The sequence below is a fragment of the Mauremys reevesii genome, linkage group 16, assembly GCF_016161935.1.
Source record: "Mauremys reevesii isolate NIE-2019 linkage group 16, ASM1616193v1, whole genome shotgun sequence".
Classification (NCBI taxonomy): Eukaryota; Metazoa; Chordata; order Testudines; family Geoemydidae; genus Mauremys; species Mauremys reevesii.
In genome coordinates this window covers 15,314,466-15,333,835 of record NC_052638.1, presented here as the reverse complement: position 1 = coordinate 15,333,835, position 19,370 = coordinate 15,314,466, and the positions used below count along the sequence as shown (strand labels likewise).

The 19,370-nt window shown below is 39.8% G+C and overlaps 1 protein-coding gene across 8 annotated transcripts in view; it reads left to right on the top strand.

Moving 5' to 3' along the window:
* The window catches only part of FTO (FTO alpha-ketoglutarate dependent dioxygenase), a 332,160-nt gene that overhangs the window by 124,005 nt on the left and 188,785 nt on the right, over nucleotides 1–19,370 (top strand). For 6 of the 8 annotated variants that reach the window (XM_039502941.1, XM_039502935.1, XM_039502937.1 and 3 more), the window contains exon 8: nucleotides 17,877–17,930. The exons of 1 other annotated variant lie outside the window; for it this stretch is intronic. In XM_039502941.1, the coding sequence (XP_039358875.1) occupies nucleotides 17,877–17,930 (54 nt within the window). Of the gene's footprint in view, nucleotides 1–8,079; nucleotides 8,268–17,876; nucleotides 17,931–19,370 lie in introns of those variants that run through there. One more of the 8 variants, XM_039502943.1, reaches the window with a different exon arrangement.

The following is a 19,370-nucleotide window of genomic DNA, read 5'->3' as shown; positions in this document are numbered from 1 at the left end:
TTACTATTCTGAGAGAATTCAGACTTAAGCTTCCAAAACAAAATATGTGCTGAAAGCACAAAGGAGTGTGTTTATGATTCTCTTTGAAGTGTTTTTGCAACAGGATAAGGAAAATTTTAGAAACTGTCTGATAGTGTTCAGGGTAAATACTTAAACCCCTTTAGAGAATTTCACACACAGATACTGTGCAGTAGAAAAAAGGATACTTATGTTTCCTAAAGCTGCTACAGCCTACAGCTTTGTACTTAAAGACAGAGGTGTTGAATAGAATTCTACTGAGGATACATCCAGTGACAATATCTACAGGAACATCAGAGCAAACCAGTGGATAGCACTTTCTATTTTTAACCCTTACATGAGCTAGTTGAGATCTGAGCTCTGTTGGTATGAAGCACTTCTAACATTTCTATTACTAACTGGGAATGTTGAGATGAAAAGCCCTGTAACTCCTATGGTATACTTAAAAAACAACTCTTGAAAACATGAGGGTTGGCATAACCCAGCAAACTCAAAGCTGAGGCCTGGCAACCCCAATTTGTGTGCAGTAGGGTATCGGATACATGTCAGGGAGGGAGTTAGGACAGTGTTGTGAGGTAAGTGTGTGGTTGGGAGTGGGGGTTACCTTCAGTTTTAAATTACTAGACTTCTGCTACAAAATTTAATGTTATTTAAATAAGTTCCTCTCTCTCTCACTTTTATATGCATATATATATATACACACATCCCAATCTACAATCAGATTCATGGAATCTGATCTCTGGGCCCATATTGAACCTTGTAGCCTTGACTGGCACACTATGCAGAGACAAGGGTCTGCCTGCACAGATCAAATTGCAGAATCTGTACATGCATGCACGTCCACGTATGTATGTGTGTGTGTATACATCAGTTTATTGCAATTGTTATGAATTAAGCTAGTCTCCTAACTAAAGGAATTATACAAAGGTATAGCTAGACATACAGTATGTCTTCAGTGCTTTATACTGCCCCATCAGAGTCAATGGGAATTATATCATAGACTTCAATGGGAGCAGAATCAGGCCTTTAATCATGAGGCTAGCATGGTTTTTATATATATTTATTATGCTGTATTTATGCTAATATCTTGGATGAACACATATGCACCACATGCATGATCTATCTTTGATTGATCAGTTAATATTTACCCACTTTTAGAGGCTTATAATTTGTCTGTTGTAGTATTATTGTACTGTCACTTTTAATAGGCTGATTATTGATCCAAAAGCCCATCATAAGTTTTAGAGAGACATTTCATTGTTTAATTTTATAAATCTGATGAAAGTTGTGACGACTTTCTGCTGAAAATATATATTAACTTCTATAGAAAAAAGCAACACCTATGTGGTTGAAACTTTTTTTTTTAATTAGACCAATTATTCAGTTTATTCTCTGATATACTTCAAGTAAATGGCTATTAGTGTTGAGTTACAGGGCCACAGGAATGATAAGAAACACAAAACTTCTATTTTGTTTGTACTCATTACTTAGAAGTGTGTGAATGTATGTGTGTGTGTGTGTAATATGTTAAAAGGTATGGTTGTGGGTTAAAAAAAGTTTCTGACCAGAGAACTTTTTATTATGACAAAGTTATAAACTACGGGAAATAAATCAAATGAGTGTGATTAAAATGTCATCATCTGCTGTAATTTTTCACAGTACAGTGAATACTTGTTAAACCCTTTTTTTTACTGCTAGCTCTCTTTAGTGACTTGACCATCACTTTGTGATGGGTGTTGTCATTCCCATGCTAGCTGCTAAGGCCAAGTGGAAATTCTGTAGCATGGACAGATATAGTTGCATTTTACTCATAATTTGTAAATGTGGATGGGAGCAAAAGAGAAGATGCTTGTCTAACAGTCACTATTTCCAGGAACTGTGCCACTCCTATTCTGTCTGATCCCCAATCCTCTCTCTTATTAGCAAAATCATAGGAGAATAGCTCTTTTTGTAGTTACTACAGGTTTGTTTGTTTTTTCAGAATTTCATTTATGGTAAAAATCACAGCCTACTTTTTATAGATAAGGAAGTTGAAGCTCAGAATAATTCAGTGACTTGCCATGTAAGGCACTGTGGTCTGGTGGATCAGGTCTGGAAATGGGAATCAGGAAACCTGGGATCTTCTAACCCTAGTTCCATCACCAACTTTGTGTAATCTGAGCAAGTAATTTAAGCCTGATTTTCAAAATCTAGTGCCCCTAAGTCAAAATTTCTGTGTCTAAAATAGGTATTTAGGTGGCAAACTTTAAGCACTGTTATCAATTTCCACATCTGTTTTTTTACCATAACCGAAAATATACAGAAATTATGGTAGCTGTAAAAGAACTATTCACTATCATCTTGCCAGTGAGAGAGAAGATTTGAGTCAGTGCAGATCTGTGTGGGCATGAGGTTTATCCGCATGGATCCAATTGTAAAGTAAGGTCCAGTGATGACGAGCTCTGCCTCAAGAGGGCAGTGCGTATGGGCAAAGTTCTGCCTGAGTTAATTGAATTGCAGGAGTTAGTCCCATATTGCATATCCTGATCATTCCCCATATAAAATCCAGGAATCCATTTCAGTTTCCAGTCCCGGCTCTTATGAGCTCTTGGGCAAGACTTTTCTGCACTTTTCATTTATTTTGCTTACTACACACACTTCCGTTTAGTAATCCTGAAGCTGTAGTCACAATAAAATGCAGCTTATCTATTTAATGTTTACCATGCTGCAGCAGGAAAGTAATTATTGGCTTTTCTCAAATGTCTCTACTTAACATCGGGTTTTGGCAGCCCTCCTTGGACCGCCAGTGAATCTGAACTCTAAATAATTCTCACAGCAGAGGCTTTATATTAAAGTTTAAGCGTAACAAATCTTCTTAAGTTGTTTTCTATGTAATAATGTGATTGTTTATCACAATTGGACTAAATGGCATCCCTATTCATAGGACTCATTTTGAATCTTTTAAAAATAATAGTAATAGAGTGGCTTAAAGACCAGTGACAGGGGGTCAATTCAGATGTGGTGTCAATGAGAATGGTGTCAGTGGAGTTACACCCGTGATGCATTTTCCCCAGTACTTAGCAGGTGACATTCAGCTAAATGTGTTGTTGGAGGCTAAAGGAAATTGTTACAGTTTGTGTTGCCTAGATGTTTAGAATCAATATAGTTATGCGATAGCTAACATGACTCAGATTTACATATGTATGTTTAATAACAACATTTTGGCCTTGTATCTCAAGTGCTTTGCAAATGTTTATTGATAAAGCCTGCCAACATTTCTGTGAGCTTGATAAGTAGCAGTCTGGCCATTTTGCAAATGGTGTTGTGGGTCACAGTTTGAATGAGTGAATTGTACAAGTTTACACAGTAATTCAGTGGCAGAGAAAGCAATAGCATTTAGGATTGTCCCATTACCCATTGCACTGCTTTAAGTATTAGGCCTCATTTCTGTCCTGTTTCACATTTCTGGCTGGAGAAATAGCAGTTCTAAGTTGCAAGCACTTTGCAGTATCAGGCCATTAGCATTTACACATTTGCACAAAAATAAAGAATGAACATATTGTTTCACTATAATGAGATATGTCCGTGTAGAAGGATTTGGATGGCAACTATTTTACAAACCACCATATGCTGATGCTTTCCCCCCAAAGCCATGTCTACACAGAGGTCCATGTTGTGCCTCCTGGAATTCCCAGGTGAACAGAGGCAGAGCACCTACTTGAAAATCTTTATCAGAGACAGCTTTCTACCCCCTGTGCACTAGCCATCTCTTCATGGAGAGAGGGACGGAGCCATGGCATCTCCTCTGTGGTGTGTGCTCTCTCAGGACAGCGGGGATGGAGCAAAATACAGACCTTGTAACTCTGTATGGTATTCACATAGACACACAGTGGGAGGTGCACAAGGAACCCTGACTCTAAATTAGTCTGAGACTTCATACTCTTTTTGGAAGGCTTAAAAAATCACTGATAATAAATAATGTTTTGCACTTATATAGGTCTTGTCTAGTTACTCCTAAGCAATGTGTTCATTAGTGCAGCAGCACAGTAATTGACATAGTCTCTCTGAGGAATCACAGTAAAGCTAGGCTTACTACCCTACTACAGTTTTGAAGATGTACAAAAAATGTGGCAAATGCTTAGCTTCAAATACCTCTCAAGTGTTTTATTTATATATAATATGTCATGTGTCTACATATATATCTGTATAGCTATAGTTGTCAACCATAGCATTATTGTAATTTCTCTAAGGAATTGTATCAATCAAAACCTTATAGCTTGCATGATGATTGTAAAAAAAATGGAGGCTAGAGAGATAGAGGGATGACTGCTGAAAACTCATCATACTGATGAAAATATCTAACTAAAGAAAACAAAAAAAAAGCCAACTGGGCCCCGGTTTCTTTAAAAAAATGTTACTGTGTAAAACAAAGACACTAAAGGGCTGGTTTCTCAACTCTTTTTTCCTTTGCTTTTCATCTATTAGATGTTCTTGTTAAATCTAAAATATTGTAATTGAATCACAGCATTAAATGGCTTTTCTGACAAAACAGCAGATTTGGGCTCTTTACTGCTAGTTTCAAAAGTAATATATATAGAGAGAGCACAGAGACAAAAATTGAGCACATAGATGTATAATCCCAAAGGAATAAACTGACTTTTGCTAGACAAGCTGAAAGCTGATTAAAATATTTCTCATCCTTTGGGTATGCAACAGCTTTTGATGATGGAGAGCATATTAATATTCAGCTTAGCTGCTTGTCGACACTTCAGACAGGTCCCAGGAAAGAATCTGAAATTGACCAGGTTTTCTCACTGTGCCAGAAATCTTTCTGAGACGCAGAGCAGCACCCTTGCACCAGCAGGAGCAAAGATAAGCATTTTGCGTTCCTATTTAGCTACTTTTTTATTTGACTAGAAAATTGCTTTTAGACATTTTGAAAGGTTTAAAGAATTATTTTAACAACATGAACTCATAAGATGCAGCAAAGGCAAGACTTGGAACTAAATTTAGCTGAAAACAAAGATGCTATTATCTATTATGTTTAAACCTCTTTGTATGAGCTGTTTGCAAATACACTGACTCAAATGGTAGTATCAGAGACTTAATTATACAATAATTGCAGTTAGCATAGTCCCAGAGATGTGGACTTTTTTTAGTACTATTCTCTCAGTTTGTGCTATTCCTTTATAGCACAGTACCTACCTTTCAGGCAAGAAGGGAGTCTTGCTTCTGCTGCTCTTTTGCAGGCAGGCTGACAATGTGGGGTGTTGGCTTCTTCCTCTATCTCCCGTGACTGAGTACTCAGTATCTCTACAAAACATGTAATGTGCTGCATGAGGTGCCTTTAGGATTGCTCCAGGGCTAAATATTTCCTGTAATAGGTGAAAGAGCAAGGCTTAATCAGCTTAGTTAACTTAATTAAGCTGTGATTTTTCTTGTGGAACAGCCTAAAGTATAACACATTTATAAATTCTATTACATAGATGAATCCTATGGTTCTTGTAGTAGGTCTGAAAAATGTTGAAATAGATTAAATTTGCCAGTAAATGGACATAATTTAAAAGCAGATATATTTTACTGAGGCTTTCAGTGGATTTTAACAGTCAGGATTTAAAGACATTTAAAATCCAGAGGCTTCATTTATTAAGACTTTGGCCAGCTGTATGTTGAGATAATAATAATAGGAGATATACCAATCTCCTAGAACTGGAAGGGACCTTGAAAGGTCATCAAGTCCAGCCCCCTGTCTTCACTAGCAGGACCAATTTTTGCCCCAGATTCCTAAGTGGCCTCCTCAAGTATTGAGCTCACAACCCTGGGTTTAGCAGGCCAATGCTCAAACCACTGAGCTATCCCTTCTCCCTCAATCTCTTATCTATTCTCCCTCAATCTCATCATCTTCATATGGAGACAACTTGCTATTCATGGATATTACCCTTCCTATGTGCAATTAGAAGAGTCAGTTGATTCTGTGGCACTATCCAACTCTATTTCTGGACTTGATGGGGAGAAAGCACTGTTGTGGTATGGTCAAGAGGATGTGCATCCTTTGTCTCCACCAGTCCTTCCTGGTTATCACTACTAAATATGAATGTAGTTTGAGCTGCACCATCCTCCATGATGGGAACCGCCTTTTAAAAAGTCAGTCTGAATGTATCTTGGGGGAGCTTTGGCATTATGATTCCAATGAAACCCATCCTGCTAGAGAGCTGGGGAAAGCCGCTTCATTAGAGAGTACAACCTAGTATTCATAGCTTCTAGCCCAGGGCTATTCGTGGCTTGACTTGAACCCTGAGCTGTAATGAAATAAATATTTATTAAAACAAAAAATATAAAAAACCAACAACAAAACCCCCACTTACTATGAACTGTATGAAAATTCTGTACTGAATGTGTTTGTATATACTAATATTTTTTCTATTTTTCTCAGAAGGCCAACTTTGTTCTTGCCCATTTATATAAGTAAATAATTAAATGCCAACATACCTATACATACAATTCATGGCAAACAAATGCTCATGTGCATTTTACCTTTGATTATGAGCTACCCAACATACAGATAAGTTGCTCTTTGTAACATCTGCCTGTCATAAACCAGTTAAAGATAAGTTTCGTCATGTTAGCATCCAAACAGCAGAGGGAACTAAGATACACATAAACACATTGCACAACTGGTAGGCAGATGTTAAATGCTAGGACAATGGAGTTGATATGATCTGTTTTCACCCTCTTGCTGTCCGAAGAATTTGGTTACTCTTAGATTTCTGAAATCTCTCCATCATATGAAATTACCCTATCATCTATCCCTTTACATTTTTATCTTTCTAAGTTGTATAAAGTAGGGCTAAAAATATAGAATTATTTCAATCCTTGACAGGTGTTGGGTGGCTAATAATTTTCTGTTGTTTTTCACCAGCTATTATTGTAGATATTTGTTCTTGAGTAAAGGTGTGATCCTTGATTCTTCTGTAAACTTATAATCCTGTGTTTAAATTGCCACCATGTTTTTGCTATGGAAATATTCCATGATGTCACAAATTCACAGCAGAACCAAATGAGGATTGTAAGGGAAAGAGGAAGCCCTTGTTTAAACAACAAATATCTTTGATACTTAGCCAAAATGGCAATGGAAGTTACTTAAAGTATGTTGAAAGGTAATGGATTTTAAAGTAATAAAGATGTAACCAAATGTGTTCCACAGTGCAAAAGTCTTTCATTTAGCATTATGTAAACATAGTTTTTAGTGTTTTAAAATTATATGTATGCTTGTAAAAATGTGTGAATTATTTTGTGAGAGAGTGTAAGGGAGATATAAAATATGTGTGTTCATACATTTAAGTATTAAGTTCTCCTCCATAATACCGTGAGTTATTGAATCCTTCTGAACTGATACAATGTTAGTTTCTTATTTTAGTAACCTTCCACTGCTTCTACATAATTCTATGGGAGACTTCAGCATTTCTTGATTATATACAGTGTTATAATTTCCTGATGACTGGTTATATTATTTGTAATGCAATGGGTATTAATCCTTTGGCAATTAACACCCTATTTGAGTCACTAGAGGTCAAGGGTATGTTCTTTCATTAGAGCAGTTAGTGAGTTTTTCCTCTTTTATATATCTCCGGGGGTTTTTCCACTGATGTTTTTGTGTTTTCTGTTTTATTTGAAAATGACTATACCTTTACTTTATTATTTTGTTGTTGTTGTCTACCTCCTTAAGGACCCAATCTAGTCCGTGCTGTCAGTGAAAGTGGGAGCACAATAAGGCTCTATATTCTGTGTGTAACAAGTAGCTCCTCCAGTATTCCATACTAATAAGTAAGGGCGCCAGAACCTTTATAGAAATGAGGGGAGGATTAGGAGGAGGCAAGGCCAAAGTGCCCCCTTCCTTCTCCAACGGTGAGCCAGCTGCCTTCTCTTCTGGCACCACAGCAGCCCCTGGTGGTAAAAAGGTGTAATTGCAGCACCTCTCTGGCCAAGTCTGCAGGGGACATGAATTGTGTGCTTGTTTCTTTTGTTAAAAAGTGGATGGACACGGCTGGCGCTGGTGCTAATAAGTCCTCCTCTCTCCACCAGTGATAGACAGGCAGACGGATGATTTGAAGCAACAGAAATTTCCCATCAAAAGGGGTCATTCCTTTTACTGTTTGCAGGAACCACTTCCTGCTCATCCTCTATAGGAGCCGATGCTGTATGTCAAGCTCTCCTCAGGAGCCACTTTAAAGAAAATGCCTGGAATACAGCAAAAATAAAAGGGCCTTTACCAGCTGTTCTGAGTGAAGGAACCTGTTTATAACCTGTAACTGGTCCCCTTACAGGCATCAACATGCAGGCCACAGAGTTTGTAATATGGGTACCTCCTTCCCTTCTCCAAACCAGCTGTATGACCTTCTGTCTTTTGATGGGACATAAAGAGGAAAGGTAAAGTCATGTGTGTCGGCTTCTTCTTGCCCTTCTGCAATTGAGACAGGTAATAGTAATGGGAGATTTGATTATTAGAAATACAGATAGTTAGGTTTGTGATGACCAAGAGAGCTGCGTGGTATATTGCTTGCTGGATACAAAGGTTGCAGACATCTTGAGACATCTAGACACACTTATGTGCAGTGCAGGGGAGGAGCCAGTGGTCGTCGTACATGTAGCTACCAATGATATAGGAAAAGGTAGGAGAGAGGTTCTGGAGGCCAAATTTAGGGTGCGAGGTAAAGAGAGCAAAGTCCAGGACCTCCATGGTGGCGTCTCTGAAGTGCTTCCAGTTCTATGCGCAGGGCCAGTTAGACAGAACTTCTTAATGTGTGGATGAGATGATGGTGTTGAGAAGAGGGATTTAGGTTTATTAGGAACTGGGGAACCTTCTGGGAATAAAGGAGTCTATACAGGGGATGGGCTCCACCTAAGCCAAAATGGAACCAGATTGCTGGCATGTAAAATTAAAAAGGTCATATAGACGTTTTTAAACGAAGAGCTGAAGAAAGCCAGCAGGTGTAGAGGAGCACACGGTTTAGATGGACAAATCCCTTAGAAGAGGATTTATTAAAGGTGATCTTAGTAAAGAGGAGAGGATAGAAGGTAAAGTACAGGTAGAAACAGAAGAGAAACAGTCAAACGCAAAAGAGTTCCATTCAGTTACAGGGCTGCCCAGAGGATTCATGGGGCCTGGGGCAAAGCGAGGGAGCTGTGGTGCTTGTACTCACCCGGAGGCGGTCCAGGTCTTTGGCGGCATTTCAGCAGTGGGGGGCCCTTCAGTCGCTCCGTGTCTTCGGCAGCACTGAAGGGCCCCCCTGCCACTGAAATGCTGCAGAAGACCCGGACCGCTGCTGGGCCCAGGGTTCGTGGGGCCCCTGCTGGGCCTGGGGCAAATTGCCCCACTTGCCTACCCCTCTGGGCAGCCCTGTTCAGTTACGTCACATGAAGGCAGACAACTGAATATTGACAAATTTTATAAGTGCCTGTATACCAGTGGAAGAAGTTTAACTACTAAAATGGGTGAACTTGAGTGCCTGGTATTGATTGAGGATATTGATATAATAAGCATCACAAAAACTTGGTGGAACGATGATAATCAATGGAACATGGTAATAGCAAGATACAAAATATATAGGAATGGCAGAATAGGTTGCATTGGTGCAGGAGTGACACTATATGTGAAAGAATCTCTCTGAATAGAAATTCCAAGCTTGAGTAATAAGAGTATAACAGTATTCCTGATCACCTGACCAGGATGGTGACAGTGATTGTGAAATGCTCAGGGATATTAAAGAGGCAACAAAAACAGAAAATCCATGTTAATGGGCGATTTCAACTATCCCCATATAGACTGGGAAATGTCAGCTCAGATGGGATGGAGAGAGAAAATTTTTAGACACAATTAATGACTGCTTCTTGGAGCAGCTAGTCCTGGAACCCACAAGACAATTCTTGATTTAGTCCTAAGTGGCGCACAGGATCTGGTCCAAAAGGCGAGTATAGCTGAACCACTTGGTAATAGTGAACATAATGTAATTAAATTTAATATCCCATGGGGACGGGAGAAGGAGGATACCAAAGAAACCCACCACAGTAGCATATGACTTCAAAAAGAGGAACTACACAAAAATGAGACTAGTTAAACAGAAATGAAAAGGAACAATGCTTGTAAGCTGCATGAAAACTTTATAAAAACACCATAATAGAGGTTCAAACTAAATTTATACTTCAAATAACATAAAAAAGTAAGAGTACAAAAAAAAAAGACCATCATGACTAAACAACAGAGCAAAAGAGGAGGTTAGAGACAAAATTGAGGAAGTCATATCCTACTTAGGAAAACAGAAAGGAGCATAAACTCTGGCAAGTCAAATATAAAAGTATAATTAGGGAGGCCAAAGAGGAATTTGAAGAGAAACTAGCAAAAGACACAAAAACTAATGGCAAAATTTTTCTTTAAAAACATCAGAAGCAGGAAGCCTGCCAGTGGGACTACTGGACGATTGAGGTGCTAAAGGAACACTCAAGGAAAACAAGGCTGTTGCAGCACAGAAACTAAATGGATCCTTTCCATCGGTCTTCACTGCAGAGGATATGAGGGACATTCCCGCACCATTCTTTTTAGGTGATAAATTTGAGGAATGGTCACAAATTGAGGTGCCCGTAGAGGAGATTTTGGAACAAATTGATAAATTAAAGAGTAATAAGTCACCATGACCAGATGGAACTCACCTAAGAGTTCTGAAGGACCTCAGATTTAAAGTGCAGAACTACAAATTGTGGTATGTATCAACGTCTGTACCAGATGACTGGCAGACAGCTAATGTGATGTGATTATTAAAAAGGGCTTCAGAGGTGATCCTGGCAATTATAGGCCAGTAAGCCTAACTTCAGTACCAGGCAAATTGGTTGAAACTATAGTAAACGAAATAATTATCAGACACATAGATGAATAGGATAGGTTGAGAAAGAGTCAACATGGCTTTTGGAAAGGGAAATCATGCCTTGTCAATCTATGAGAATTCTTTGAGGGGGCAACAAGTATGTGGACAATTGGACTTAGTGTACTTGGACTTTCAGAAAGCCTTTGGCAAGGTCCCACACCAAAGGCTCTTTAGCAAAGTAAGAAACCACGGGGTAAGAGGGAAGGTCCTCTCATTGATCAGAAACTGGTTAAAAGACAGGAAACAAAGGACAGGAATAAATGGTCAGTTTTCCCAGTGGAGAGAGGTAAATAGCAGGGTCCCCAAGGATTAGTCCTGGGACCAGTGCTGTTCAACATATTCATAAATGATCTGGAAAAAGGAGTAAACAGTGAGGTGGCAAAGATTTCAGACAATACAGAATTACTCAAGATAGTTAAGTCTAAAGCAGACTGCAAAGAGTTACAAAGGGAGCTCACTAAAGTGGGTGACTGGACAACAAAATGACATGAAATTCAGTGTTGAGAAATGCAAAGTAATACACATTGGAAAACATAATCGCAACTATACATACAAAATGATGGGTCTAAATGAGCGGTTACCACTCTAGAATGAGATCTTGGAGTCATTATGGATACTCTTCTGAGCACATCAGCTCAATGTGCAGAGACAGTCAAAAAAGCTAACTGTGTTAGGAACCATCAGGAAAGGGATAGATAATAAGACAAGAACTATTGTATTGCCACTTTAAAAATCAGTGATATGTCCACACCTTCACTACTGTGCAGTTCTGGTTGCCCCATCTCAAAAAAGGTATGTTAGAACTGGAAAAAGTACAGAGGAGGGCAACAAACATGATTAGGGGTATGGAACAGCTTCCCTATGAGGAGAGATTAAAAAGACTGAGACGTTCAGCTTGGAAAAGAGATGACTGAGGAGGGCTGTGATAGAGGTCTATAACGTCATGAATGGTGTGGAGAAAGTGAATAAGGAAGCGTTATGTACCCCTTCACAGAGCACAAGAACCAGGGGTCACCCAATGACATCAATAGGCAGTAGGTTTAAAACAGACATTGGGAAGTACTGCTTCACACAATACACAGCCAACCTATGGAACTTGTTGCCATGGGACATTGTGAATTCCAAAAGTACAAGTGGTATCAAGACAGAATCAGGTAAGTTCATGGAGGATAACTCTATCAATGGCTATTAGCCAAGATGATCAGGAACACAGACCCTGGCTCTGGGTATCCCTAAATCTCTGACTGCTAGAAGCTGGCATGGGACAACAGTGGATGGGTCACGTGACAGATTGCCCTGTTCTGTTCTCTCCCTCTGAAGCATCTGGCACCAGCCACTGTCAGATGACAAGATATGGGTAGATGGACCTTGGTCTGACCCAGAGTGGCTGTTCTTATAATATGTCTTCTAGGTGCTATCAGAGGTCCCTGACCCTGAATTTTCAGCTGCCTGATAGCCTCTGCTTTTCCTTTGCTTTCTTATATACCTCAGTTTAGGGATATCAGAACTTTCACTGATATAGCTATTACTGTGTCAGCCTCATCCCTCTTTCACCTAACCATAGAGATTAGCTGCTCTCTAAACATTATGGCCCTGACCCTTGGGGTTCAGCTGAGCTATGCTCATGGCAGGACCCAAGCAGGGAAAAGGAAGCAATAGTGGCTTTTGCTGGCTTTGTATTCCTTGATCCCGGGGCTGGCTGAACATTGATTCGGCTCCTGGGGTCATTTAGACCTTCCCTGGTGTGCTGAAAATTGTGCCAGCTGAAGTGTCCCCCAAGGTCCTGTTACAGTAGACAGGATCTCTAGAGCATACAACCACTCTGGCCCTACCCCGTCTCTGGATGTGACCCTAACATACTCCCTGTGTCCAGGGCCTTCAGGGGAGGGGTGAAACACAAGACTCTACAACACCCAGAGATTCCCTCATCCCAGGGCAGTCCTTCCTAATCTACTTTCTATGGGTGTCCCACAAGGGCACCTACCTTGGCCTCTCCTCGTCTCACTTTGAAACCTTTCTTTGGCTGATCATATCCATTGATGAAGCTTCTAATATCACCTCACAGCTGAAGCTCTGTAAGAAGATACGGTTATCTTCTCTAATGGTTAGGCCATATGAGCTGCGTGTCTGCACACAGCAAGTGGTCAAAGAGCAAGAAAAACTTTCTTGTTGACAGGCTGAAAATGAAGAGAGCTGCTCACTTGGCACTTCTACACTTCACACTCCAGATGCTAGTAAATCCAGTCCTACTCAGTCCAGGCAATGCTGAAGTGGTGTCTTAGTCCTCCCTTGATTGTTGAGTTAAGAGTCTAGCTCCCTCACAGAGGCCTTGCCAATTCTGAAATGGGCAGAGAAGAGTCCATCCCCTCTCAAAGCAATCTAGATAGCTAATAAACTCAGCATTCAAGTAGACTGGCTCAGCTGTTACAGTGTGGGTCCTGGGGAATTGGAGCCTTAGTCCACAAGTATTTCACCAGGATATTGCAGGATGTGGAGAACTCCAATAATATACTTGTTTACCACCAAATGCCTGTTTTCTCCAGTAGATTCAGTGGTCTTCTAGCACTAGGGATAGTTCCATTCTTTATTCCTTAGAATCTCTCTATGCTTTTATCCTTTCCCTGCTCATTCCCGAGGGAGAGATGCTTGTGTCTAACTATTCCTCTGATGAAGCTTTCTTCTTTCCCCCACTCCTTTGTGTGATTATACATGCGCTCACTCGCTCACTGATACCACTCTCTGGACTGGCTTCATGGCTTGCCGGAGTACCATGATTAGTGCTGTTTTTGCCTTCGTGGCAATATTTCAAGCTCTCTGTGACAGACAGATGAAGAGATATTACTTGTTCTACTCTACCATGCAAGGAAAAACAGTTCAGACACTGCGGACAATTAGCCTTATTTTGTGGGATAAAAAGCAGACATGCTAAAATTTTAGGGGGACTATTTTCCTATGCATACTCCAGGGGGAACCTTGAATATGGTAGTGTGGCTTTCTACATGACTTTCTGTTTAAGCTTATTTTACTGCTGTCTGCCATTCAAGTACTGGCCTGTGGTTAGTTTTATTTCACTTGTACAAATATGAAGCAGTCGTTTGGCTTCTTTCTGTCTTTTCCCCTTTCCCCCAGCCTTCAGTCAGACTTCATTAGTTTCATTTATGCTATGAATGGATGACTCGTGCTTCTGTTGTTTTTCTGCTCTGCAGAAGGAAGGTGAATGCATAGCACTCCCATACCACAGAGCATGAGGAGAGTGTGGGGAATTGTGGGAGGGAGATTTTGGTTGAAGAAAAGTGTGGAAGATCTAGTGGGGGAGGAGGGAGAGCGTGGAGGTATTTAAGGCAAGGGGATATTGTGGGTTGTGTGGGGGAGAACCTGGAAGGATTTAAGCGGAAAGGAAAGGGAAGGTGAGCAAAGGGAATTGAGAGAGAGAGTGTCTGAAGTAAGGGGGAGAGACGGAACAGTGTAAAGAGAAGTGGGATCAGAGATTAGGGAGGGAAGACGAACACAAAAAGAATGATGGAAGATGCGAAAAATTTTAACGGGGAAGAAGAGGAAGATTTATATCAGAGAGAGTGAAACTGTGGTTTTAATACCTTTTAAATGTACATTGTAGTGAACCACGTGAAGAAAATTCTTCATTCTTTGTAATTAATATGAAAATCTAACCATTTATTTTAAAGCTGGTGTTGCATCTATTTTATTATGTGTTTTTCATCATCGTTATGCATTAAGGAAGGTAGAAAATCTACATTAAGTGATGGAAGGGGAAAAATTCAATGGATAGATATCTGCTTTCCTGAGCTTATATGTCTTTCACTGTCTGGTGGCCTGTTCCTCAAACCTTATTCAGGGAAATCTCTGATTTACCTCAATGGACTTTTTGTCTTAGGTAAGCACTGCAGGATTTGGCCAAAAGAATCTCGGATCTAGTCTAATAATCTTTTTCTACATATCTACATATCTACATTTCTCCATTCAGAGAAATGTTTAAATAAAAATCTAAGCCCTTGCATCTAAAGACAAGAGGTGTACAAATTATTAAAAACAAATGGCACAACTACTCAAAATCTGATTTTTGTATCTTTATGAACTGTTAAATGGGTCCATATTTGACATTTTTGTGAATTATGTTTCATGTTAGGGCTATTCTAAGAGAAAAGCAAGTTGGAAATTTGCCTACAATTTGAGGGTTTGCATATGTCTGATATACAAACAGCTATTTTGTGAAATTCTGTGGAAAAGTGAAACTTCAAAGGTGCAAAGTTACCTGAGGGCTAGTCTACACTTACCAGCCGGGTCGACGCGGTGAGTTCGACTTCTCAGAGTTCAAACTTTCGCGTCTAATCTGGACGCGATAGTTCGAACTCTGGAAGCGCCGCGGTCGACTCCGGTACTCCACCACTGCAAAAGGCGGTGGCGGAGTCGACCTTGGAGCCGCGGACTTCGATTCCGCGGCGTCTGGACGGGTGAGTAGTTCGAACTAGGGTACTTCGAATTCAGCTACACTATTCACGTAGCTGAACTTGCGTACCCTAGTTCAACCCCCGCCCTTAGTGTAGACCTGCCCTGATTTTAAAAAAAAGGCAGATATTTGTTGAAAGCTTGTTTTGCACAGACCTACTTGCTACTGAAAAAAGGCAAGGTGAGATTTTTATGTATAGTATTTCTTAACCAAAGCCCTGATTGCAAACTCTTACTCATGCAAATATTACTCAACCCTGACAACTGAGACTTGTTTTAGTAAATAAGGAGTAAAGGAGGAGCAGGTTGCCTCTTGGTTCTGTTGTGTGACCACCTATATATATATAATTAGTCTGATTTTAATCTTACTAGGCCTGATTCAAAGCCTGCTGAAATCAATCAGTCGCCCCTCCCTTCCCCCACCCCCTTTTTAACTTCAGTGAGTTTTGGATCATGCCTATCACGTACAACTATTACTTTGCTCAGGTAAAACTGTAATTATTAGCAGGAGTAGTATGCCCTTTTGTATTGATATATGAATTTCATTATAGATTACTGCCGTTGAAAAGGCTGGAAAATGGATTTGTATAAGTAACATATTAACTCAGTCACTGAAATTATGAATTTATAACTCATAATATTTTTGCTTGATGACTCTTCCCGTAAACAATTATTAGACAACCAGTGTACACAAAATTTAACCAAAAAATAAACAAAACCTGTAGAGTTATCAAAATACTCTGTTTTAAACAAATATAGAGATACAAGTCCTTCAAATACCAAACAATATTGAGTACATATCAGCGTCTTTTATATCCCCAGTTACATTAGCTAGAGTAATAAATATGTATAAAGCATGAGAACTCTCATGTTTCAGGGGACCACTAGCTGCTTAGGGTTGGGAAGACGCTTCCTCCATAAGCATGTTATTGCATGATTGTGCATCACAATTTCTCTCGTAGCATCTGAGATTGGCCACAGTTGGGGACAGCACATGGGACTAAATGGACTATGGGTCTGGTCTGGTATGGCAGTCCCTTAGTGGTCTGAGGATTCTTGTAATTTGGCCAACATAGATGTTTTCATTTCCTTGGATGTTCTGTAGATGTAAACCTGGTCAGCATACTCTATTTTTAGTCTCACCAAGTAAAGGACAGATGAAGAAAATCCTGCTACAGATAATTTCTTAGAAACAGTGGTGAACGTTTTCTTTTTTGTTTTCATGAATCTTGTAGTGGAGTCCAGAAAAATTCCAATCCAAGATTCTTTATATTCAAACATATCTTTTAACGGGCAATTTTCAGATTTTGTTCCTATATGTAACACAGAATCAACACTGTTCTGAAAATAAGGGGAAATTTCATCTTTCTTTGCGGATAATTTTCCTGCGGACATGATTTGTATTGGATCTGAAATGGATAGTGCTCTGAGTGTCTGTAAACAATTTTTTGGGAAGGGAAATAATTTTTTCTTTGTTCCTTGTTTTCCATGTTCTCATTATTAATCCTACACTTTTTAACGGTAGTCCAGTTTTCAAGAGCTTCAAGACCACTTAGCTTTACTTCCTTCGGCTTTAAAATTTCTTCAAACATGATGTCTTATCCAGATATAAAACTTCCTAGACACACATCCCCATGTGTCTGTTTCTTTCGTTTCAAGGGTTACTTTCATGTAGGGGATTGGAAGCTGAGAGAACTTCACATTACTGAGTTTGAGGCAGTTTCCATTAAAGGACTGTGGAAGAAGCAGGGAGGTATGCCCTACCAAACATGGTGGATCCTTGAGATTGCAAATCACAAGGAATTGACACAGAAGCCTTGTGCTTTAGCCCTGATTTATGACTCTCTGGGTCCCTCCAGTCCTCTGATAGCACAATTTCTCCATCAGATGTTTCCCCTAGAACTATTAGAATGGTGACCAAACCTGCCCCGCTTGAGGACTGTCCTGGTTTCACTGCCAGGAGTCCTCCTGGTACTGACTGGGTAGTTCAGTTTATCTTTTTAGGTGATCCTTCCTGCTCATAGTTGAAATACATGGGCATACTGTTATGGGGAAGCTTCCACTGCTTTTGTCTGTGCTAAATCTTTCTACTTTTGATTTTCCATGCTGATTTTCTCATGTTTCTCCATTTATCAAAATATTCTTTATAGTAACTTCCCAATAGGAGTTATTTTTATTAATGCCTCTCTCAAACCCTCCTAATCACTAGGTCAGTACTTCTGCATTTTATGTTGAAAACTCAGATTGAACTGTACAGTGCTCAAATGGTTTAATCTTTTGTGAATTTTGTTGTGAAGGCAGAGAAATCCATGTATTCTGCATCTCAGTTATGAAGTTGTAAAAGATATTATAGGAATTAAATAAAAAAATCACTGTATCATAACCCACAGGACATATAGATCTCTCTTAAAATGTTCATTGCAAATTAAATGGTTAAAACTGAGCTGTAATTACTTGAAATTACTTATTATTTCCTGACTGTGTTGTTTTTATGGGCAGAGAAAGGAAAGAAAAGGAAACAATCGCTGGGTGTCATCAAGGAGCTGGTGGAAGGTGGTGAAATGAATAATGAGATTTGTAAAGTATCATGAAAACTGAAACACCGTTGTACAAAGTACCACTGATCCTCACAGACATGAGTACCACATGACAACACTGAGGGGAAGTATTTTCTGAAGGTTTGAACTGGAGTCTGGGAGACAGGACTCCTGAATATTATTTCTTTTGCACTTCCATTTGCGTGGTATGTGCCTTAGGCAAGTGACTCAAGATCCATCTGTGCTTCTCCCCTTTCTCCTGGTCCTTTATTGACAACATCACCATCTCCCTGTCATGGTCACTGAAGCTCATCATCCTGGTGTCATCCAGGCCTTGCCACTTCTACTTCCTGCTTGTAATCTTGTTACTCCTACTGTAATATTTCTGAAACCATTGTTTTCTTGTTAGTGCTGTCAGTTCAAACACAGGTTCTGGCCTTCTTCTCTGAAACCTCCTTCTCCCCTCTAATAGCATCTCACATCTCTTCCCTCAAGTCGATTTAAAAGGCAGCTTCTAAGAGCTTCCTCTTTCAGTATTAAGACTGTCTTCTGCGCTAACAGTGCATCACCTCAACCCCTTGAACCTCTCCTCTGTTCTCTCCTTCCACATCAAGCTCTTCTTCCTGTACACTCTGCCATTGCTTAGATCTGTGCTTCTCTTCCCACACACCTCTTTTGGAGTTCAGTGGCTCTGATCCCTGATGGGATTTTAGGGGGTGGTGAAGGCTCACATGGTTGAAGGGCTGAGCAGTTGGAAACAAGACTGTTGATCCACTGGTCATTCTCCTGTGGAGGGCTCATGGTGGGGTAGGATATAAAAAATCAGCTAGAATAGGGGTGCAACAGCATGAATGCAGCTTCAGTTGCACTCCATGGCAGGAGGATTCCCGTTCCCCCAGGTCCCATGGAGATCCACCCAGTGAGCCTCAAGCTTGGATTTGGGGAGTTATACTTAACTAGAGAGTAGTGCTCTTATTAACTTTGAAACATTCCTGACATTAAAGTAAAATGTCCTTGCTAATAATTTGTTAAACATAGTTTAGTAATATTGAATAGAATTTGTTTTGTGCTGTGCTAACTGGACCATTTCTAACCAGAATTCTGGTTTGTTGAGGTTGTGTGTGTTTGTTTATTTTTCAGATTTAAACTTTTGCCAGAATATTTGCTTAAAAACAAAGTCTCCACTTACAGTGATGCACCAAGGTATTACTTGTGATGACTTGATGTTCAGGCGGCAATATACTGATGTACAGTACATGTCAAATTGGAGAAAGCATAATTACCTAGGTCTAAATCCCTGCCTATTTTGCTGCCACTTCTCTTCTAGCTTTCAGTTGCTTCATCTCTCATCTTATGAGAAACACTATTAAATATACAGTACCTGATTCTGCTCTCACTTACCCTGTTGTAAATCAACAGTAATTCCATGGAATCACAGCAGGTAGCACTAGTGAAA